Source organism: Lissotriton helveticus, chromosome 7 (genome assembly GCF_964261635.1).
Source record: "Lissotriton helveticus chromosome 7, aLisHel1.1, whole genome shotgun sequence".
Classification (NCBI taxonomy): Eukaryota; Metazoa; Chordata; class Amphibia; order Caudata; family Salamandridae; genus Lissotriton; species Lissotriton helveticus.
Window position 1 is genome coordinate 677,545,812 of NC_136068.1, and position 24,103 is coordinate 677,569,914.

A 24,103-nucleotide genomic window follows, 5' to 3' on the forward strand; every position below is an offset into this window, starting at 1 on the left:
GTTTGAAGATGTGACCGCCAGGGAATGTGGGAGATTTCTTATTCGGTTGCTACTTTTGAAAGGCCCGTTGGGCTGAGGCAGAATCAGGGTGTGACTGAAGACAAACAAGGTGCTTCTATTGCTGGTGGTCGGGGGATGAAGGTGAGTGACATTTGTAGACTCAGTTCCTGAGATTTCGATTCCTGAGACTATGGATAATGCCTCCAAAGGCCGGGGTCGCAGGGGGATTCTGTAGTTGGGGGTGCTGTGCATCATGTGTGAAAGAAGAGAGAGTGTATGAGAGCTGCGAGGGCCTGAGAAAGTGGGTCGGTCTGTCCTTCCTGTGGGAAGGTGTCAGTTCTCAGGGCTGCAGAAAGAGGGAAGAGGGCGTGAGGAGGGGAAGGAAGCTGCTGATAGGTGGAGCCCATTAAGCCCTGGCCCTGTTTACACAGCTCCTGACACATTTCCCCTGCTGTCACTTGGAGTCAAGCATTATAGAGAGCTGGGTAAAGGGAGTTCCCATTATTTTACTCGGACATGAATCCCCTAGAGTCTGACTGCTCTTAGAAAGACTTCTTCCCCTCCGCCCACCTCTTCTCAAATCCCCACACCCCATCCTCTGAAACACCCCGCATCCCTCGAGACTCCTGACCTGCCCTCTCAGAATATCTTGCAGGTTGAGCTTGTTCCAGTGATCTCTCCAAGAGTGCTTCCAATCACATCACAGGACTCCAGTTGTGTGTTCTAGAAAGTGTGAGGGGGATGGGTGACATTAAAAGGGAAATATTTTTAATGTAATCTCCACCCATATCAAATACAGCGGTGGCCGGGTCAGGTAAGTGCGGTGGGGTGGTGGGGCTGGGGCGGGACGGTTGGGAGGAGGGAGTTGACAGATGACGGAATAGGTATAATTAAATAATACGTATTCTGTCATCTGTTGACTCTGCCCCCCCCCACCGCGCCCGCCATGTCACGCTTACCTGAGCCGGCCAGCGCTGATCAAATATCTCATCAACTCTTCCAAGATCACCCAAAACAACTCTTTGATGTGGTCAGAGGAGCAAATAATCTTCCTATCTACATTATATTTGAAGGTCCTGTTCCTAAAGCAGAGGAATTTACAAGTTATTTGATCAGAAAGTTCCATTGAACTATCACTGGCCCTCCTTCACTCTATCAATTCTTGTAAGAAATTGGGTAATTTTTTTGAAAGGGAATGAAGAATGAAGCCCCACTCAAATAATAAACACGATCCTTGTCAGGATGAACCACAGAATTCACTAAATGAGCCTGTGCTTAACCCACTGGTAGCTTGGCTCTAAACAGTCAGGCTTGACATAGAGACAATGTGCAAAGTACGCTGAGTGAATTATACAGCAAAGAAAAGTGGCTGTAGTAGTTGCACTGGAGAGTGATACACTGAAAATGAATGATCCACAGGGCCGGACTGGGAACCACAACTGGCCCTGGCAATGTGTTCGCCCCCCCACACTCGGTGGGGTTGGAGGTGCCGCGAGCTCTTTGCCGGGGCCGGTTTTCGGCCGATTTTGGTACAGGGCCAATTTTGCAGCTATGCTGCAAAAACGGTCCCCAGGGGCCCAAAACCGCCCCCCACCCGTGCGGCCCACCGGGGGATTGCCCGTGCCGCTATGGCCAGTCCGGCCCTGAAGATCCACTGTAACCAGCAAAGGTAATGTGGTGCTGTAATGTTAGTGGAAGGTTGCATTTGCCAATCAAAGTGACGGGAAGAGAGTTTCAGTGGCTCAGTGACTTATAGGACCTAAGTAATGCACCCAGGTTTGGCATGGAGTTCTACCAACAAATTAATTCAGAAACAACCAATATGCAAGCTGACTATCACATAGCATGATATGAGTAATCCCAGTGAAATTACACACATTTTACATAGCATATCCTTTGGCAGTTGCCAGTGCAGAAACATTTGTACAGGATGGTGTGCCTGAAGTACACCTCTCCTGCTAGACACCACTTCTTCACCTATAAGCCATAACATGACATATAGTAGAATGTGGAGCAACTCAGTTTGACATCAGTCTGTGTAGCTCTGAGTATATTCTTGCAGCCCTGGACTGCCAGGTATTTTGTAAATATGAGCAATAGACTGAAACGGCGGGGTTAAAAAAATCGAAATATGGGGTACATTTTAGAATGCAAGTGCCTCCCTCGATTCATATGAAATCTAGCCTGCCCATAATAAATGTCACTAAAATGGTTCCCGACCGTTTACAATCATTCATGTGTGACCACGGATGTGAAGTCACTGAGCCTTCTGTTTGCTGATTGGCCCTAAGTGTAAACTCTCATTCTCCCTAATGGCGAGGGCCATAGAACATACTGGATGGGATCATGGCGCACTGTCCCAAGTGGTAGTCAGTTCCCTCCGTAATGGACACAGCAGGCAAAGTTACACCTGCAACATGTCATGCCCCTAAACAATGAGCCTCCCAGGCTCTACGCCCCTTCAGCTCTTAGGGGACGAGCCTGACCTGCTGCAGGAGGCCTCAACTGATATAGGCCTGGGAGTGGTAACAGAAGTGGTCTTCTTAGTTTATACCAACGGATGCCGATGGAGACGCCATGATTCAACTTCAAGTCAGCTTGCCTGGATCAGGGGTGTCCACAGGATGGTTGCATCTGTCAGGCATAACAACAACTAGATGGGAATGGTTCTCATCTAAATCGAATTTTAAGTGAGTTCATCTTATCTCAATATCCTAAAAATCTACTATGAATCTTCCCATTCTGAATAAAGCCAAACTAAATATTAGGAAGAAAGTTCAAGTTCTAAAAACAAACGAAACGCCAAACCAGATAAGTGGCAAAAGCCTCCAAATGCACATTAAATAACTATGGGGTGGATATAGGGGTTTTCAGACGTTGGACATCCACCAAGATGCTGTGATTTGCCTTTTTAACCCTTTGTAGAGTGCACAGATGTCTGTTTGCTCTTACTAAGGATGACAAGACACCTGCCGCTTTTTGGCAGATGTCATGCATTTGCCAAACTCTACATCAGCTCTTTTGTTTGACTTCTTTATATCTGCGGTTCGGTGGCATGTTCAAGAACACAAACAAAAGAAATTGAGTTCACTAGAATGCAGGCATTCAATAGAAAATTTTCTTTTGAATTTACCAGAAAACTTGATGGAGCATTTAGAGTACCCCTCAACCCCAACAAGAGTTTTGTTGACCCCCCCCAAAACACGTTTGCCAAGTGTAGAGCCCCACACCATACCACTCCACACCCTTTACCCACCTCCACAGTGCTTCTGTTTTCTCCCTGCACTGTTTGGATAATGGCATGAGCGATACTCACTGTGAGAGGTGATGTACTCTGGGGACTTCCCTGGTCCCAGGGGGTCTGCTTCTTCATAGTAGTCTTCGGGTGGGGGTGTCGTGGGCAGTGGTGGAGGTGCGTCCGCCGGGACCTGAAAACCAGGAGACAAAGATTCACCAACAGAGACCAATACTCGGGTTATGTTACTGGGAATTTTAGAGAGCACGATATGCACACTGAATCACTGGAATAGGGTGACATTACTCACAAAAGGTACCCGATTAATAACCCTGGATCATGGACGTTATTTAGAGGACACCAGGGTTCGTGGGTGCGACCCCTGGCTTGCCTCTTGCTACCCCTGGTGCTGTCTTTGCTACCTCATACCTTAAAGGCTGCAGGAACAGCATTTGAAGTGGAGGGAAAACAGGGCAGGGAGAGCCATGTTTACCTTTACAGAGCCCACAAAGCCCCACTCTCTGGATCTCTGAACACTGAGGCACAATGGTACAAACTGTGAATGACAGCAAGAACTTTCTGACTTGGAGGATGCTGTGTGATGTTAGAAAGTAAGCAGAGTAAGCCCCAGTAATGTCTTGTTATTTCATGCGAAGAGGCGAAAACACACATTTCCCTGGCACCGGTCAGATGAGATTTTAAGGCCCTCTGTGCTACTTTATAACATTTCTGGTTTAAAAGGCAGAAACATTCTAAGCCTTCCTCAGCTAATCCCTGAAGTAAACGTGTGGGAGGACAGCATTTGCCTGTTTTCCTGAACTGGTGCGAAAGGTAAGAACTGCAGGGTATGGGTGCAGGGAATTTGTGCAAGAAAAGTTAGAAGAAAAAGTGTGTTTCAGTAGGATGAAATCACAAGCTGTTGTGAATGATGTCCGGGATTCTTCTGTATGTAAACATAAATCTGTTCCAAATTGAAGTGCATTTCCAGAGGCATAAGCAGGCTTGTGAACATGCCACAGCTATATGCACAGTTCATGTATTCAGCAAAACCATGGATACCCCCTAGTTAACATGTGGGTGTTGACTAAACTAGTATTTATCAGCATTAGTAGTTTTGTTGCTATTTTTTCAATCTTGCAATGATTGGATTGTAGTGGTGTCATTTCTTGTGATGTCAACAGGGTCAAATCAAAAGTCTTGTGGCATCACTTCCTGTGATGTCATGAGGGTCCAAAGGGTGTAGGATGCCCTTCCGCTACCCATGGCATTTTGGTTAATTGACATTCATGCCCGGGATCTCGAAGTCCTCCAAGCTCAAACACAATGCTCACACAACCCTCTATTATGCGCTTTTCACACTGCCCACCAGAATAGACTTCATACACTGTATTCATAACATCTCAGTGCATCAAACTTGCTCGAAGTGGGAACTTCATCTTTGTCTGGAACTGCAGTTTATTAGAAGCATGGAAGCCACCATTATGCCGAACTCAACCACTACAGATTTTAATTCACACCACCTTAAAAACCCCAGGGAATTCCAGATTCTTGCAAGACATAATGCAGAACATTAATAGTGTGTTAACAGAGGTCGGCTGTAAAGGCAGCATTAGAGACCCTTAAGCTACCCAGATTCCACAGCCCAGGGCACCTTAGGACAAAACTAAAACCAAACAAAAAACATAAAACAACAATCAAAGGCTTCAGTGTTTGTGTTCATTCCATCCCTGGCCTGTGTGCTGAGACAAGCCAACCAATACCGGTTCTACTGTGTCAACTATGGGAGTGTTTTTTTTTCTTCAAATTTGGTGCCTGGCTAGTGGGAAAAGGGACTCTAAGACAACCACGCTGTTGGAAAAGGGATATTGAACAAATAGGGCACTAATGAAATGCAATCATCACAGAAATGGACACATTATCTTACAGAAGTCCCTATCAAACTCTACACCAAGCACATAACACTTTCTTGGAATTTAGATAACACGTCCATGTCGCTCAAAACTAAAAAAAATAATGTAATAAATAAAAACAATGCCCCGTGTCACAGTGCGAGGAATGTCCATCTTATGGCCCTCTTTGCAACAGCTGAGAACATCTGCCTCGCCTGCTTTTGTGATACATAAATCTTAACAGAGGAAAGAGCAGGGCCTGGGGCAAAGAGTGCTGATTGCTTCCCTTCACCCCCCCTTGTGACGTCCCTGGTGCTTTGTATATATTCCTCTCACAAAAGTTCTGTACAATAACTCTAACATCACATTTCAACACGCGTAAGAGTTCCTGGTGGTTTAATAAAAAACATCAAAGCATGAGGTCAGCACCAGAAGAGCAGTGAGAGCCAGCATCCGCCCCTCTAGTATGTCAGCGACTGCTAAACGATGCCTGGGAGGATTTGGAAAATGTTTTCCATGTGAAATGCGTGGATTTTTCATGAAAATGACTATTATTATGTGGCATACGCTTGGGTGGCCATCCGCATGGAAATTGGACGTGTGGTCCCATTTGGCAAACAATGCTCTTGTGGGGTACCTGCTTAATGATTTATCCCAAGTTTCTCAAAAATGCGGGGAACATTACTCGTCGGGCACTACCTGCCCTTGGACACGTCTGATGTCACATTGCACCAAGACATGTCTGCTTGTCCCGGCCTTCCCCAGACAAACAATTGAATAAGAGTAAGGAAATACAATTAAGGCAAAATATGTGAAACCCAACAGACGGGATTTATGCAAGATTATGCTTGTGTCATAAATATTTAGTCTATCACACAGGGGTGGTCCGAGGAGGTTTAGACTAGAGACCAGCAAGGGTTAACACTACGACAGCCGTGAAATCCTTGAGTGTATAAGAATTACTGTTCAATTTAAAACCTAGCTAGGGTGAAATATCCCTTTAAAACAGGGGTCGTCAAACTGGGGGCGGGCCGGGGCCTCGAGTGATCCCAGGGGGGGCCAGGCTCTTGCCAAAGGAAGTATATGATTTGTTTTAATCGGGAAGCAGTAAGCCACGTAGTAATGGGCTATCACTAACATCTTTTGTCATTTATATCCAGCTGGTTGTGTGTCAAAAGGGACCACAAATACTCTTTACCCCCCCCCCCCATTATCCAGCTGGTTGTGTGTCAAAAGGGGCCACAAATACTCTTTACCCCCCCCCCCCCCCCCATTTCTGCAATGTTTAACTATGTTGTGTGTTTAAATAAGCTGAGACATATTTAAACATTGCCAATTTAATAGAATCATCGTGAACAATTCTGAGGGGGGGCCTGATGATTTTGATTTCGTCATGGGGGAGGGAGGCATTACAAAATGTGAAGTCCTTTAAAAGGACGATTTCCCTCACACATCATAGGTGGCATGCTTCATCATTGGGGATCTCCTTGTTCCGTGATATCTAGTCATGGTACGTGCTTCAACGCTCTCACTGAGAGGGAGGAGCTCAGGGATGTTTTATTCTAGTGAAAGGTATTGTAAATACCTCAACGATGAGCCGAGGGTGCTGGGGCAGCAGAGCAAAACTGTGAGTGACAGTTAAAACTAGCTACAGGGTAGGCAGTTTCCTTTATTCATGCATCCCAAGGCCAGGATTAAAAATAGGGCGCTGCGGAAGGAAAATATACCCGCTATTAGTGGCAATAAAAGGCCATCATTTTTCAGCCTATTAACCCTCCACAGAGGTGTGGCGGCTTTCTACAAGCCTAATAATAAGTGCTGCTGCTCAATGTGCTCAATGAAAAATAGTTTGCGAACTAATGTATGTATGTAGAAGAGTTTAAATATACATAACAATCCAGTGATCCTATGATTCGTTATAGAGTGGAGGATTCACTGGTGGTAGGTTAATAGACTTAAACATGTCGACCTTTTATTGACACTAACAGCGGGGATATTCTCTTCCCGCAGTGCCCGTTCTATACACATATAAATGATAAACATTATAACAACATGGACTATTTGTGAAGACGTATATTGTAAGAATTCAATGAAACACACCCTAGGGTTTCTGGCCAACAATGATGAAGAGACAGACCAGTGTTGCCAAGTAACTTAAAGACTGTTTTATTGGGGCTCAACATCAGAAAATTAAACAGAAGATTCTGGGCCATATTATCAAGAACGAAGATAACATTATCGCCGCGTTAGCGGCAGGAAACTGCCTCTAAAGCAGCAGTAAGGGGCTTGATAATATGCCCTTGAGAATTCCCATAGAAGCCCAGGTTCTGGTGTGAAGGACATCAATCCTGGGCTACTATGGGAATTCTTAAGGGCATATTATCAAGCCTCTTATCGCCGCTTTAGTGGCAGTTTCCTGCAGCTAAAGCGGCGATAATGTTATTGCCGTTCTTGATAATATGGCCCTCTGTCTTACTCGGTTTAAGAATCTGGAATTCAAAGATATTTTGTGTGTCACCTGCAGAGTTCATGAAAGGGAAAACAAGAGTGCACACTTGCGACCAGGATGAGACAATAGTCGAGAGGGCAGAGTGATTGATGGGCAGCGGGAAGATGAGAGGTCCAGGCCCACGGGGGACACAGGGCGAGGGCCGCACTGACCATCTGAGAGTGCTCTAGAAGAGGGCATCGCACTGACCGTGGTGACCGCAGGCACTCAGGGCTCAGCTCTCTGTAGGCACAATGTCTGCTTATGAAGAAGAGCCTTGGCACACAGCGGGCCTTGTCCTGGCACCAAGCACCGCATGGGTCGACAGACACTGATTGTTGGTGCGTGTGTGTGTGGGGGTGGAGGATTGGGAGAAGAGAAGGCATTCATTTCATTCCCTAAAGCAGCAGTTCTTAACCTGTAGTCTTGGAACTCTTGGGGGTCCGCCACACCTGCTCAGTGGGTTCGAGACTGCGTAGAAAATTTTAATTAACAGATTGATAAAGAGTGTATAAATAAAAAGGCAAAATGTAAAATTGACATTTTAAAAATATTCTGTAAATCTGAAGGAATTTGAGTTTGGAGGCTAGAAATGAAGTTTGTATCCTCAGAACCATTCATGGGAGCAGTCCACTGCATCAAACAGAATACAGTATGGACAATGGGTGGCCTCAATTGAATTTTATTAAAACTCTAACCTTCCCATTAAAATTACATTTGTGAATTAAATAAAATATTTAATCATTTGTGTATTTGCTTGATTCTGTATTTTCATGTGATGTTTTGCGTTTCAGTTCATCAAAATTACTTCGATCAGTGTCCATGGCTTCCAGTAATGCCTCCTTGGGGGTCCCAAGATTCCAGTAATGACTCAATGGGGGTCCACGGATTACAGTATTGATTAAGTGGGGGTCCACAGAAGTTAAAAGGTTAAGAACCACTGCTCTAAGGGCTGAGGGATTTGGGCTCCTCCCTCCTCACATCAGGTTGGGAAGGAGAGATAGCGGGATGAGAGGTCCAACAAGAAGCCATCTCTATACATCGGCCTTGAAAAACTGGGGCCAACAGTTATTAACATTTTGCATCTGGGTTGTGCCACTTTTTAGCAACAGCCTGGTGCAAAATCTATTTTGCGATTTACAAAACCACACAAGCCTGATTTGAGTGGATTTGTAAAAAAAAAGAAGAAAAAAAAGTAACTCAAGGCAGCTTGCATTACCTTGTGTCAAATAGGTCTTCCATGTATTTTCATGCAAATCCATATTTACAAAGATTTGTAAACATTAGGTTACAGCAATTTTGTGTGTCTATCCGAGGCTGCTGTAACAGGTAGAAATATTTGTATTTCTCCTTGTTACTTCCACTTTTATGTGTGCTGCATTCTGCATCAAAGAGTAACGGGGGAGTGTAGAAAGTACTCAGATTACTCATGTGTCATACCGTGAAAAAGCCGCAAGGCGAAACGCGTAGGTATTGAGCAAAACCTTGCCATTAAATCTACTAAGCTGCTAACACTTAAATAGTGCTGCAGAGCACGAGTGCACGGCTGCAGCTCTGCTAACACTTGAGTAGTGCAGTAGAGCACGAGTGCACGGCTGCAACTCTGCTAACACCTGAATAGTGCTGCAGAGCCCGAGTGCACAGATGCAGCTATGCTAACACTTGAATAGTGCTGCAGAGCCGGAGTGCATGGCTGTAGCTATGCTAAAACTTGTAGAGCACGAGTGCACGAATGCAGTTATGCTAACACTTGAAGTGCTGTAGAGCTCGAGTACACGGATGCAGGTATGCTAACTCTTGAATAGTGCTGCAGAGCACAAGTGCATGCCTGTAGCTATGCTAACACTTGCAGAGCACGAGTGCACGAATGCAGTTATGCTAACACTTGAAAAGTGCTGTAGAGCACGAGTGCACGGCTGCAGCTCTGCTAACACTTGAGTAGTGCAGTAGAGCACGAGTGCACGGCTGCAGCTCTGCTAACACCTGAATAGTGCTGCAGAGCCCGAGTGCACAGATGCAGCTATGCTAACACTTGAATAGTGCTGCAGAGCCGGAGTGCATGGCTGTAGCTATGCTAAAACTTGTAGAGCACGAGTGCACGAATGCAGTTATGCTAACACTTGAAGTGCTGTAGAGCTCGAGTACACGGATGCAGGTATGCTAACTCTTGAATAGTGCTGCAGAGCACAAGTGCATGCCTGTAGCTATGCTAACACTTGCAGAGCACGAGTGCACGAATGCAGTTATGCTAACACTTGAAAAGTGCAGTAGAGCACGAGTGCACAGATGCAGCTATGCTAACACTTGAATAGTGCTGCAGAGCATGAGTGTACGACTGCAGCTATGCTAACACTTGTAGAGCACGAGTGCAAGGATTCAGTTATGCTAACACTTGAAAAGTGCTGTAGAGCACGAGTGCACGGAATCAGGTATGCTAACTCTTGAATAGTGCTGCAGAGCACAAGTGCATGGCTGTAGCTATGCTAACACTTGTAGAACATGAGTGCACGAATGCAGTTATGCTAACACTTGAAAAGTGCTGTAGAGCACGAGTGCACAGATGCAGGTATGCTAACACTTGAATAGTGCTGCAGAGCATGAGTGTGTGGCTGCAGCTATGCTAACACTTGTAGAGCACGAGTGCAAGGATGCAGTTATGCTAAAACGTGAATAGTGCTGTAGAGCACGAGTGCACGGCTGCAGCTCTGCTAACACTTGAATAGTGCAGTAGAGCACGAGTGCACGGCTGCAGCTCTGCTAACACCTGAATAGTGCTGCAGACCTCGAGTGCACAGTTGCAGCTATGCTAACACTTGAATAGTGCTGCAGAGTCCGATTGCATCGTTGTAGTTATGCTAACACTTGTAGAGCACGAGTGCACAAATGCAGTTATGCTAACACTTGAAAAGTGCTGTAGAGCATGAGTGCACGGATGCGGGTATGCTAACTCTTGAATAGTGCTGTAGAACATGAGTGCACGAATGCAGCTATACTAACACTTGAATAGTGCTGCAGAGCACGATTGCACTGATCCAGCTAAGCTAACACTTGAATAGTGCTGCAGAGCACGAGTGTGCAGCTTCAGCTATGCTAACACTTGAGTAGTGCTGCAGAGCGCAAGTGCACGGATGCAGCTATACTAACACTAGAATAGTGCTGCAGAGCACGAGTGCACGGATCCAGCTAAGCTAACACTTGAATAGTGCTGCAGAGCACGAGTGCACAGATGCACCTATAATAACACTGGAATAGTGCTGCAGAGCACAAGTGCACAGATGCAGCTATACTAACACTCGAATAGTAAGGTGTGATATGCACCCCGGGCGGATGATTGGATCTGTGGTAACAAATGAATGTCAGGGGGTAGTGGGGAGCATGGTTGCAAAGATGCAGCTCTGGTAACACTTGAAAAGAAGGGGGTGCCATGAAGCATGGGTGCACTCCTGCAGTTCCTCTAAAACTTGTGCAGCAGGGGGTGGTGTGAAGCCTGGGGTCCCATGCATGAGTAAATCTCTACAATTGCTCTAGGAGGGCACCTTACTCCAGTCCGCCTCCTTTCCTCTTCTTATGTACAAAGTCCAGTACTTACGGATAGGGACATTTTGCAGGGCTGGCCCTCGCTCTCATCTTCCTCATCATCCTTCATGTTCTGTAGCTCCTGAAGGTCGCAGTCTGTGAGGAGCAGATTAACAAACAATGGAGTTGCATAGGTAATGTTCACATTTTTATTGCATTACCCAGTACATTGTAGAACCATCCCGCTACTGCATCAAACGACGACAAAGACTAGTCTGTTTCTTGAATCTTCCCTATGTACGGTGAGTGTGTATCTTTGGGGGGGGGGGGGGGGTACATAATTTGCATTGCATTACTACTCTGGCTCTTGAGAAGGCTTCAAGTGCATACATATCTCTTTTCTTTCTTAATCTACATCTGTTTCTGTCTGTCTTCACCCAAAAGCTTTTAGCAGCACCACACATTTTTGGAAACAATTGTTGCAGATTGTCTATTGAGGATCAAGCAGGAACAGAATTGTAGCCTAAACTAGCAGTAACGAAGGCTGGTCAATGAGCTATTGAATGTCAGTTACTCTGTGCTTTGGGGTAGCACTTGCTGTTACTGTTTTGCCACTTCATAGAGCTGGAAATAACAAGAGTTACTATCACTAAATCATAATCAATCGTTTGAAATTTTTAAAAGGTTGAATCAACCCTTCCAGGACTGTGATCTGCGGGTCATGCACGCGTGCAAGCAGGAAGTGGTTCACTCGCTGAGCCATCCTGCCGGCTGTGAATGTGCGTGCCTGCCCCTTTACCTGCCCCTATGACTGTGCTTGTACCTGTACTCATACTTATATCAGTGTATAAATGTACCTGAGCCTGTACCAATACCTATCCCCAAACGTATATGTATACCTCTAACTGTATCTATGCCTCTGCCCTTGGTGGTATGAAGTGTTTTCCAACTGCCTGGGTGTGTTATGAATGTCTAGAACTTAGATAATGAATCCATAATTCTTACTGAGTTGTTAGTCTTCACCTGTACTGTATCTTAGGGTGTGCACAGTGTACATCCTGGACTCTGTGCAGAGCATACTATATGCAGATCAATACCTGCTTAAGTCCAGTGTACCTGCAGTGACTTACAGTGTAAGTCTGTTGAGGAGACAGCCCTCCAGTAGAACTGACCATCTCTGAGTTTAGGCAGGTGATCCAGATTTCGTTGTGCTGTTCATAAGCAGTTGCCACCTTTGGTGGCAGGGGTCAACCAGATAGAACCAGGCTGGTTACTGTGCCATCACCCCAGGCTATGAATAATAATAATAATAATACTGATATTTGTAGAGCGCGAACAGCTACCTCGCAAGGAGGTGTCCCGGCGCTAGCTGAGCATTTTTTAGGCAGAAGCGAGAGGGGGGAGAGTGCTTAGGTTTAATGGATAAAGAGCCAGGTCTTTAGTTGCTTCTTAAAGCTAGATTCTGTCGTGGCAGATTGGATGGAGGCCGGCAGGGCGTTCCAGAGTCTCGCCGTGCCAGCAGAAAAGGTCCTGCCACCAAGTCTAGCTTTCCTGGCTCGTGGGAGGAGTAGCTGAAGCAGGGAGTTGGATCGTAGGCATCTCTCCTGATAATATCGGGGGAGTCTGAGTTTTAAGTAATTGGGACAGGACCCCTTTTAGTGCTCTAAACGCCAGAGTTAGAGCTTTGAATTTTATTCTGCTAGCCACAGGGAGCCAGTGCAGTTCGCGCAGATGCGGAGAGACATGCTGTCTGAAAGGGATGTGTTTTATCAGTCTCGCAGCCGCATTCTTCACGATCTGCAGGCGTTGCACCAAATATTTAGGTAGACCAAGGTAAAGGCCGTTCGCGTAGTCCAATCTGGATGTAACTGTTGCATGGACTACCGTTTTGCGACAGTCTTCTGGCAAAAGAGAGAGAAACTTACGGAGGTTCCTGAGTTTGTAAAGGCACCCAGATGTGACCTGCTGTATATGTGAAGAAAAGGAGAGACTCTCGTCCCAGAGACTGAATTGCAACAAAGTGCTTCTAGTCAAAGGGCACAGACTCTTAGGGGCTTATTTACAAGCCCCTTGCGCCGCTGGTACGTCACTTATTCCCATGTTAAAAGTGACGCAGGGGGCTTGTAAATAAGCCCCATAGTATTTACCTGTACACCTGCAGAGGAACTTCAAACTAGCTCTCCCCTTTACATGTCCAGTCCTTATTACTGTGTGCTGTCCTGCCACATGTGTGGTAATGTATGTACATCATAGTTTCACAAGCGAAAAGTGAGTGCGGTGTCCATATGGGTCACAGACTGCCTGTCATATAAGTAAGTTATCTCCATCTGGATTCGGTGTACTTTTCTTAAGAAATATTAAAGCGCTTTTTTTAGTTACCAGTAAATAAAAGTCCCATTCATCTTCAAAGTTATAGCACTGACTAGACCCTGTGCTAATTATAGTGCTATGTACTGTATTGTTTTTTATCAATACCCCTCCTAGCGTAGGCCTTCACTACCTGACCTCGTAACACTGACAGAGCCAAGGCCAAACAGAACTGACATGGATCTCCAATCGTAAATCAATAATATACTATGAGAAACTTCTTAAGACAGCTCGATTTTAATTTTGCGTACTGACTTACCCAGTTTAAGCAAAGTGCTGCAAAGCACCGTCGCATGCGATTCATGCGCTATATTCAACTAACATAAGATTTCTGACCCCATTAGAGGTGGATACCAGGGGTCTCAAATAGTCATTGTTTGCTACAGAATTAAAGGACCGGGCCTCAACTAGGTCTTCCCTAGAATATCTGCATCCCCCACAGTGTTCACCGCCAGTATTCCTGCAGTGTTTTCCAGATCCATTGAGTTGTATGGGGCCACCAAAGAATTAAAGACAGGTCTGCATGGTTTCCTGGGGAACAGGATTCCCTCTTCCTGGCTTGAGAAGGAAAGCAGTGCCTCCTGAGACGTCTTCGCTGTAAGGAAAAGCTTGGTCTAGCAGCTGTTTAATGCTTTTCAGCCTTTCTTGGACATTTAATTTCTAGTACTGAATTTCCCAGAAAGTCACTTGGTTATAGGGAAATCAGCAGAGGATCTCATGCAGCAGAAGAGTAATTCTGAAACTTATCCCAGAGTCTCAAGACCATCTTGTCCACACTCCTAATGCTCCTCACTGCTATACAGGTTTTTTCCAAATTAAACAAGTTTGAGACTCTAGATTTCATATATACCTGTCCCAGCTAGGATCTGCTAACAATAGGCTAACCACACTTTGAACTATGAGGTGGTGAACAATAAAAAGTGAATCTCATATATTGTCTTAAATACACAATAGGAGTGCCGCCACCGTTGTCTCCCGAGTAAGCTTACCAAAATCATCGAAGAGTGATTCCACAAAGCTGGTCCCATTGCGAAGGGAGGCAGTGTTTACGTAGGTCAGATTCACCTCATCCGCTGGAGAGAAGCACACGAAAAGAGCAGTGAGAAGCAAGAGAAATCCAGGAACAAGTAAGGCGTGAGAAGACAATGGATATGGTCGAAAGGTCACTATAGAGTGTGATAAGGTCATGGGCGGCAGATAAAAGACCATGGATACAAGTAATTGGCCAATGGATGCGTGCAAGAAGTCAATGGTAGAAATGAATTCGAGCAAGAAAGTAAAGGACATAGACGAAAAGTAGGTGGAGACGGTAATAAGGCCATGGACACTAAATAGTAACAGATAGATATCAGTAATAGGGAAATGGATGGCTGGAAGATCTCAGTGGAGACTGACAAGAGGGCAACGGATTCTGGCAAAAGGGCAGTGGATACTGCTGAGGTGGAAATGGATGGCAGGGAGGAGATGGTGCAGAACCAGGAGCGGGTGGGTTGTAGGAAGGATAATGATGGAGTAGGGTGAGGATGATGGGAAGGAGGATGAAAGCAGATGCAGAGGACCATGAAAGGATGCCGGGCTCCTGGATCTTCACTGACCTGCCGGGGGCTGCAGCTTCTGCAGAATGCTGGACACAGAGGTGGTCTTCTCCCGGGCCGAGGTACTCAGATACTCCTGGTCTAGAAGCTCGAGCAGAAGGCTCAGCTCTGGGATCAGCTGCTCCAGCACTGGAGAGAAAAGAAGACGGAGAGCGTAAAGAGCGTGAAGTCGCTACTACAACATGTAGAGATGGAGCAGCTTCCTTTCACCCTGTCACACATCCACAATGCGTGCAATCATGTCTCCCTCAGTTCCACGCCCATACAACCACATCCCTCCAACATATGCCTCCACATCGATGGAGAAACTGTGCCGTCTAGGGGCGCACATGTGACCGTGGTGTGTGCTCATGCCAACCATTAAAAACAAGGCTCTTACCTTTATAAAGACATCCACCAAATCACAAACCCACAATCAAACATATCGTGTACTTGGGTAATGAAATCACAATAAACCCAATCACCAAATCAAACACAATCGCTCATGATAAAATGCACAACACATTACTCAGTGAATTATAAGCCTCCCATACATGTGTAGTTGCGCAAACATACAGTCACTTAAACCTGTGTATATACAGTAACACAACCATTGCAGCTATTCTCAGAGACATTTGAAGGCAGGGGCAAAGTTAACAAAAACCAAGGGCCACACCTTCCATGGGGCCCGCTGGGAAAGTAAACTTTCTCCTTAACTGATTACTTCTGTTTATTTCCATACCTCGGACCCTCTCCCCTTTACCTAACTTTACCTTTCACTGTCTCTCTCTTTGCCCAGTGGCATCTGAAGGATTTTGGGGGGATTTGAAAAGACATATTTCAATGGTTTTGTCTGAGACCACGTTCCTGAATGTTTGTGTGGCAGCATGGCGTGATCAATTAGCAGAAAATAGATGAACAGGGGACCCTAAAGTGTGTCTTGCCCAGGGCCCCAAAAATCCTTCCGACAACACTGGCTATTCCATCATACTCCACCAGAGACTCAAAACACGCACTCACGCAAGTACACACAATATTTAATACCTGTTATTTGCAGTTCAACTATACAGAAAAACTGTGGTAAAATGTGCACACAAAAGCAAGCTAATTATATATGTCATTCACTTACAATCCCTTAAACACATAAAAATGTTTACGGGTGCACCTAACATAATGACGCTCTAAACACATTTAGCCAGACCAACAAAAACATTTAATGGAATCAGCAAATACGCTAACAACTTTAAACCTCTAAAAACACGAGAGATGTCTAGCAGGGAAAGAACAGAGAAAGAACAATGAGTATGGGCCAGGTAAGTTGTGTCTGAGCCAGAAGTGGCGCCAGAGAAAGGGGCTGGTGTAGTTAACCAAGGTAGTGCTTTCTTTACTAACAAACATTGGCAAAGACAATTGGTTTCGCCTATGAAAGAGCTACTGGCATTGGCGAGTGTTTTAGCCATGTTATACACAATTATGGCTGCTGTTCAGCATGGCTAAAAGTTAATGCTGTGGTGTGGGGTAGGGTGGCGTGGGTGGGGTGGGGTAGATTGGAGTGGGGCAGAGTGGAATATGGTAGAATGGGATAGTGTGGAGTGTGGTAGATTGGCATAGGGTGGAGTTGGGGTAGAGTGGGCTAGAATGGAGAGGTGTGGATTGGAGTAGATTTTAGTGAGTTTGAGTCGAGTAGATTGTGGTAGATTGGAGTGGGGTAGATTGGAGTGGGTAGATTTGGTGTGGGCTAGATTGAGGTAGAGTTGGATAGACTGGAGAGGAGTAGATTGGGGTGGGTAGATTGGACTAGATAGGGATCGGGTAGATCGGGGTAGATTGAGGTAGAGTGGAATGCGAATTATTTAATATCTTTTATTTGAAATTTATAGAGCGCACGGCTACCGCCCATGGAGGTGTTCAGGCGCTAAGGTAGTAGATTCACACAGAGGCACGTAAGAAGGACTAAGTACAGTTAAAGAGCCAGGTTTTTAAAACTCTCCTAAAGGCTGATTCTGGTTCCGTCATTCAGAGATAGAGAGGCATGGCATTCCAGAGCTTCGCAGTTCTGGCCGCAAACGCTCTGCCGCCTATCCTGGCCTTAACAAGCGGGGAGTTGTGAGCAATTTCATGTGGTTTGGTCTCGAGACCTGGTCGTGTTGGTAGCTTTGCAATCTAAGTCTCAAGTATGCCGCCCCCGACCCCTGGTGGCTCTGTAGGCCAGAGTAAGGGCCTTAAATTCAATTCTCCTACTGACCGGCAGCCAGTGAAGACCCTGCAGATGAGGAGAAATGTAATGACGGAAAGGCACCTTGCAGATCAGTCTGGTCGCGGCAGCTTTGAGCTATTTGCAATCTGCGGATCAAATAGGCTGGAGGTCCTAAGTAGAGACTTAGGATATATTGAGGTAGAGTGAAATCGGATATATTGGGGTAGACTGGAGTGGAGTAGTTTGGGGAAAAGTGGAAAGGTGTGAATTGGGGTAGAGTGCAGTGGGTAGATTGGGTAGATTATAGTAGGGTAGAATGGAGTGGAGTGGGGGTACAGTGATGTAATTTAGAGTTGGGTGGATTGGAGTACAGTAGTTTGGGATAGAGTGGAGTGGGGTAGATTGAGTGAATTATAGTGGGTAGATTGGTGTGGGATAGTTTGGGGTAGAATGAAGAGGGGTAGATTGGAGTGGGTAAATTGGTGTGGAATAGATTGGGGTAGAGGGGAGCAAGGTAGAGTGGGTGAAGGGGAGTGGGATAGATTGGAGTGGAGTTGAGATTGGAGTGGGGTGAAATAGGTTTGGTGTAGATTTGAGGAGTGTGGTACATTGGCGTGAAGTATGGTAGAGTGTAGTGGGTTAGATTGGAGGGAGTGGGGTAGATTTGGTGGATTTGAGTGGGGTAAATTAGAGTGGGGTGAGGTAGATTGTTGTAGATTGGAGTGGGGTAGACTGTGGTGCAGTTGGGCAGATTGGAGTGCAGTGGAGTAGATTGGGGTGGAGAGGAGTTGGATAGATTTCAGTGGAGTTTGGAGTGGAGTGGGGTAGATTGGAACGGAGAGGGATAAATTGAACTGGGGGAGATTGGAGTGTTGCAGAATGGAGTGGAGCAAATTGAAGTGTTGTGGGGTAGATTTGAGTGGAGTGGGTTGGATTGGGGAACATTAAAGTGGGGTGCATTGGGGTAGATTTGAGTGGAGTGGGTTGGATTGGGGAACATTAAAGTGGGGTGCATTGGGGTAGATTGAAGTGGATTGGAGTTGAGTGGGTAGACTGGAGCAGAGTGGGATAGATTTGAATAGAGTGCAGCAGACTGAGGTGGAGTGCGGTAGATTGGAAAGGGGTGGCGTGGAATAGGTTAGATTGAATGGAGTGGAGTGGGGTAGATTGGGGTAGAGTGGAGTGAGACAGATTGGAGTAGGGTAGATTGTAGTGGAGTGGGGTAGATTGTAGTTGAGTGGGGTAGATTGGATCATACTGAAGTGGATTTGTGTAGATTGGGCTGAAGTGGGGGGAGATTGAAGTGGGGCAGATTGAAGTGGAGTGCAGTAGATTGGAGTGGAGTTGGGTGGAGTGGGTGGATTGGAGTGAAGTGGTGTAAATTGGAGTAGAGTAGACTGAGGTAATCTGGGAGGGGCATAGATTGCAGTGGCGTGCTGTAGAGTGTCTTAGTGTGGAAGGGCGGAGTGGAGTGGGATGTCGTAGAGTGGAGTGACGTAGAATGGCGTGGCATGGAGTAGTGTGGAGTATGCATGGTGTGGTAGCACACTGCTATTACAGGCAACACATTTTCAATTAAAATGACCATTACGTTTGCACCAAAATACGGTTTTACTGCACACAAACGATAATGTGTGCAAATGACATCACCTAGTGTATTGATGTGTTTTGATCTTATTCAAATATTTGTTTCTACCACACTTCAGAATTATAAAACAAATGTGCTTCATTTGTACTAACGTGAAGTTCTGAAACATCAGCACAGTTCATTTTAATTTATTTTTCGTTCTCCTCTTACATGGATACTCAGCAGGATTGTCACGTAAATTCTCTCACTTGTGTAGTCAGAGAGAAAAAAGTAAACCCCAAGCTCCCCTGGAAGACAGCTTGACATTTTACCTCTGTCTTTAAATGTACAGCAAATGTGACAAGATAAGAACAAGATTTAAAGGCCTGTTTACAGAAAGCGAGTTCGTGGAAGAATACGTAAGTAAGATTTGGGCAACGGGAGGGATGAACTCAGGCTGGACAGACTAAAACAAATAAAGCCGACAAAAAGAAAGTCAGAAAATATGAGCTACAAATCCCAAAGCTAATGCTCAGCAATGGACAGAATGCATTCCTCGGTCACCTTTTCTGAATGTCCTCAAGATGTCTTTAGCAAACCAGAGAGATGCGCTGTCTGATAGACTTCGACCAAAAATGGGTTTCTGATCTAGAGGGCGAGGGTTTGCACACAGAACTTGTGTTTGCACTTAGGAATTAGTGTCTGTGCTTGTGATGCATGAGCTAAGGAATGATGTCTGTAGTAATGGTCTGGTGGATAAGATAACGGGGTGATGTTGTCTGCACTAAGGGATCGGTTTCTACAATAATTGGTGTGTATCTGTGATAAGGGACTGGTTTATGAGATAAAAGACAGGTGTTATAGACAGGCAACTGGTGTCCGAGCTAAGGTGCAGGTGCATGCACTAATGGAATGGGGCCTGAGATAAGGGGCAATTTTTTGAGATAATGGACAGGTGCCTTAGACGTGAGACTGAGGGAATAAGGAACTGTGCCAAAGGTACTGGTATCTGTGTTAAGGGAATGGTGTCAAAAATATAGGACTGGTGTCTATGAGAATGGCTGTTGTCCAAGATAAGAGACGGGTTTAAGAGATAAGGGACTGTTTTTTATTTAAGTTAATGGCCTGGAGTCTGTGATGAGTGACCGGCCTTTGAGCAAGGGAACTGGTGTATGCAATAAGGGGCTGGTGTCTGGTATATGGCACGGGTATTTGCACTAAAAGAATGGTGACTACGACAAGGCGCTGATTTTTGGGAGAATGTAAATGTAAATGTGTTGGACTTGTAAAGCGCACAGCTGCCCGTAAGCGTCCCGGCGCTGGAGACCGCTGGGGAACCCGTCCTGGCTTTCCCTGTGAGATGGTCCCTTCTGGGTATCTCCAATGTGAAACCAGGCATCCCCGGCGTCTGTGGGGGGCCGTTGTAGAGATGAGGCAAGCTTAATGCCCAGAGTTGCCGAGTGTGATCCCTGGTTAGAGTAGGCACCGAGGCGAGAATTTTCGAGTCCGCTGACCCTGGTCCATGACCCTGCCGCGTCGGGAATTGACCCCTGGTCCCGGGCCGTTCTCTGCTTCCGGGTCTGCCGCCTCTAACTAGTGAGCCACACTAAAAGACTAATGAACACTGTTGAGGAACTGGTCTCTCCGATTTGTGTTCTTGTTTCTGCCATGAGGGTCTGTGAGGAGGTTCTGGTCTCTGAGATTAGGAATTGGTGCTTGCACTAATGGATGGTGTATTCTATACGGTACTGGTGTCTGCCATAAGGGACTGTGTCTGCGATCAGGGACTGATGTCTGTACAATCGGATTGGTGTCTGAGATAGGAGACTGTTTTATGAGAGAAGGGACTGGTGTCTGCAATAACAGACTAGTGCCTGAGATAAACGACGGTGTTTGACGAGGGACTGGTGTCTGCACTAGTGGACTAGCGTCTGAAATAAGGGACTGGTGTCTGTGATGAGTGATCGGTGTTTGACATAATGGGCTGGTGCCTGTACTAACAGACTTGTGTCTAGATAAGAGACTGGTGTCTGTCACCAGTCACTGGTGTCCAATACAAGGAAATGCTGTTTGCGATGAGGGAGTGGTGTCTGTAATCAGGGACTGGTGTCTGCACTAACAGACTTGTGTCTAGATAAGGGACTGGTGTGTGTGAGTTGTAAATGGTCTCTCTGGTGAGAGGTCTGGTGTCTGCTGCCATGAGAGGCTTATGAGTGTGAGGAGAGGCTGGTGTCTGGACCGGTGTCTGTCAGAAGCGATTGGGTGTCTGCACTAACGACTGGTGTCTCAGATAAGGGATTGGTACTGTCATGGGGAACCGGTCTCTGCAATAAGGGACTGGTTTCCAGAGAGGGACTGGTGTCTGCTCTGACTGGTGTCCCAGATAAGGAACAGGTGTCTCTGACCAGGGACTGGTGTCTGTGACGAGGAGCTGACCTCTGCGATGAGGGACTGGTACAAAAGCTTGGGTTGTGGGGTGGAGTCTGACTTCGAGGTGTCTGAGTTCGGGAGGGGGGGGGGGGGGGGGGGTTACAAAGAGCCCGGAAGGCGGGGAGCGCGCCTCTCATATGGCCCGCACGTGCCATGGAGGGCACGTGACATGACCCGTGAGACTGCAGCTGCACAAGGTGTTACTTCCGCCCTGGGGCGGACACGCAGATGTTTCAAAGTCTTTGTAGCCAAAGTCCTAGTGTGAGCATCTGCGGTGACAACAGGGAGGGCTCGTCAGAGGAGCCGGCAGTCGCTGACCCCCACCCCAATCTGTCACCGGGTGACGAGAAGGCGTAAATGCGTAAGCAGCAGGCCTGATGAGTGAATTACAGGGAGTTCTGTCTGTGAGCAGAGGGAAGACATCTTCCGTCAACATAACCAGGTGAGTAGTGAGTGAGGGAGCGCACTGACGAGTGCCAGAGGCACTCGAATGAAGTGATTCTGCGGCCGCTTAGTTTTTGGTATAATTATGGATTGGCTGCATTTTTAACATAATTAATCATCTTCTGCATAATTTGCAGATTTTAACAAAAAAAATGATTCTGGCTCAAACGGATCCAAAAAATAATAAAAATGCGTGTGATCCGTGTTGCTGTGCAATGGAAGGCACTTCACAAAGGTTGAGTTTTCACCTTTCAGTTGCATATTGCTGTATTTTGGTGTTAAACTAGTACTAATATTGAGAAACCTTTGACCAAACTCTGTTAAGATATAAATATGACAAAGTAGGCTGCATTGCTGCAATGTGCTTCATTATTCCGCATAATGTACATTTTCTTGCCGCATAATTTAGTCACGTAATTCGGTCCTCCCTTCCTGCATAATTCCAGTGGCCCTACGTATGACACATAGGAAAGGTAAACAATGCCAGACACAGTAACAGAACAAGGGTGCAATGGGCAGTAATCAGGGTTCAATGGGCCCCTGAGGCCTATGGGCCCCAGGCCACTGACCCTACTGCAATATTTATACCTACATCCAAGACCAGGCAGCCTGCTGCTTGGGTATCCAACCACATGGTTGCCGTCATGTTAATGGAGAGAGAGAGAGTGAGTGAGTGAGTGAGTCAGTCAGTCAGTGAGTCAGTGAGTGAGTCAGTGAGTGAGTCAGTCAGTGAGTCAGTGAGTGAGTCAGTGAGTGAGTCAGTCAGTGAGTGAGTGAGTCAGTCAGTGAGTCAGTGAGTGAGTCAGTCAGTGAGTGAGTCAGTGAGTGAGTCAGTGAGTGAGTCAGTGAGTCAGTGACTGAGTCACTGAGTGAGTCAGTGAGTCAGTGAGTGAGTCAGTCAGTGAGTCAGTGAGTGAGTGAGTCAGTGAGTCAGTGAGTCAGTCAGTCAGTGAGTCAGTCAGTGAGTCAGTGAGTGAGACTGACTATTAATACCCCTGTGTTCTTCTCCACTCCCCATATTTTGGCTCTGAGCTCAGGATTGGGGTAACGTGAGTGAGAATAGGGAGACCCCGAAACAGGGACAGCTGGCCAGAGTCAAAGAAACAAGCATCCTTGGAGCACAACTGCAGGAAGGAAGGGACAGCGAGAGAGAAGTACAAATAGCTGAGGGGATCTAAAAGCCAATGAAGCTTCCCTGAACCCCAAGGAGTCTCCACACTGAGCACAGCAGCCATTCAGCCTCCTGGTGGCTGGCACCAGAGGATGGGGTCAGAATATCGCCTGAAATAAACAGTGTACCCTAAACATTGTTTACCAAAAGATCGCTTCATTGGAGTGTATTGGCAATCAGGACAAAATATTTATATCAGACAATATTTATGTGCACAACATTCCTGTGTCACAGTATGTCCTTATTCCGCATTCTAACAGATAACTCCTCACGTGGACAGAAAATCCCACTGAAATGTATAGTATTTCAACAGATTACCTCAAGAAAATAAATCTTACTAGTACTACCCCGTCCCGCCAAATAAAACCAAATATGAAATGGTTGAAATTGCACAAAATCTATGACATGGATACATTTACATCAACTTTTTTTGACAAACACTGCCCCTACCCAATCAAATTGGCGCACTTCTGATAGCTTCATGTCCCTCACCTAACGGGCTCTGAATCCACCACTCGACTCCATTACACAGAAGTTGGCATATTCATTCTCAGCATAATGTCTGTCCCCCCAATGGCATACCCCCCCCCCCCCCACACACACACCCACTCATTCTCATAGCTCCTCACTTCTCCTATTGTTTGGCAAATCTCACCTTTCTGGCCCAAGAAACCTTCCCCACAGCCCTTATTTGACAGCACTTCTCCACTTTTCTTTAACACCGACTAGTGCTGAATATATTAGTTATTATGATTTAGTTATATCTCCACTGTTGCGCACGATGATGATATGATATCTATTGTACTATGATGTTTTAAGGTTATTACGATATATTTCCGTACACATCTCTTATGGCAGCTCTTGTTTATTCTCTTTCCTATATGTCTAGACATATGTCTACAATAACAGATATTTTTACCTGTCACAACTGTACTATGTTGGGCCTCAGATATATACAATATGTTTAGAGGCCTAGTACTGTCTCCTTTATTCTCTAAAACTGTAAAACAATTTGCATACAGAACCTGAGCATGAGGGCTGCACCCTGGATGGACAATACTCGTGTTCACCCTGTTTCTATACACAGGATTGCGAAATATGCAGAAAGTTATCTGTTTGGAATAACTCGGTCTAATCGAACCTCAACGCCGAGATTAAAGACCACGATGTCACGACTGCTCCACGCACATTCCATAACTGGCCTCTCTGCTGATACTGCCAGCTG

The 24,103-nt window shown here is 46.0% G+C and overlaps 1 protein-coding gene across 1 annotated transcript in view; it reads right to left on the bottom strand.

The window, feature by feature from the left end:
* The window catches only part of AFAP1L1 (actin filament associated protein 1 like 1), a 142,977-nt gene that overhangs the window by 102,180 nt on the left and 16,694 nt on the right, over positions 1–24,103 (bottom strand). Inside the window, exons 2-5 of the mRNA XM_078652987.1 lie at positions 15,091–15,219; positions 14,485–14,568; positions 11,202–11,284; positions 3,317–3,428 (exon numbers count right to left, since the gene is read on the bottom strand). Of these exons, the coding sequence (XP_078509113.1) occupies positions 3,317–3,428; positions 11,202–11,284; positions 14,485–14,568; positions 15,091–15,219 (408 nt within the window). The remainder of the gene's footprint in view (positions 1–3,316; positions 3,429–11,201; positions 11,285–14,484; positions 14,569–15,090; positions 15,220–24,103) is intronic.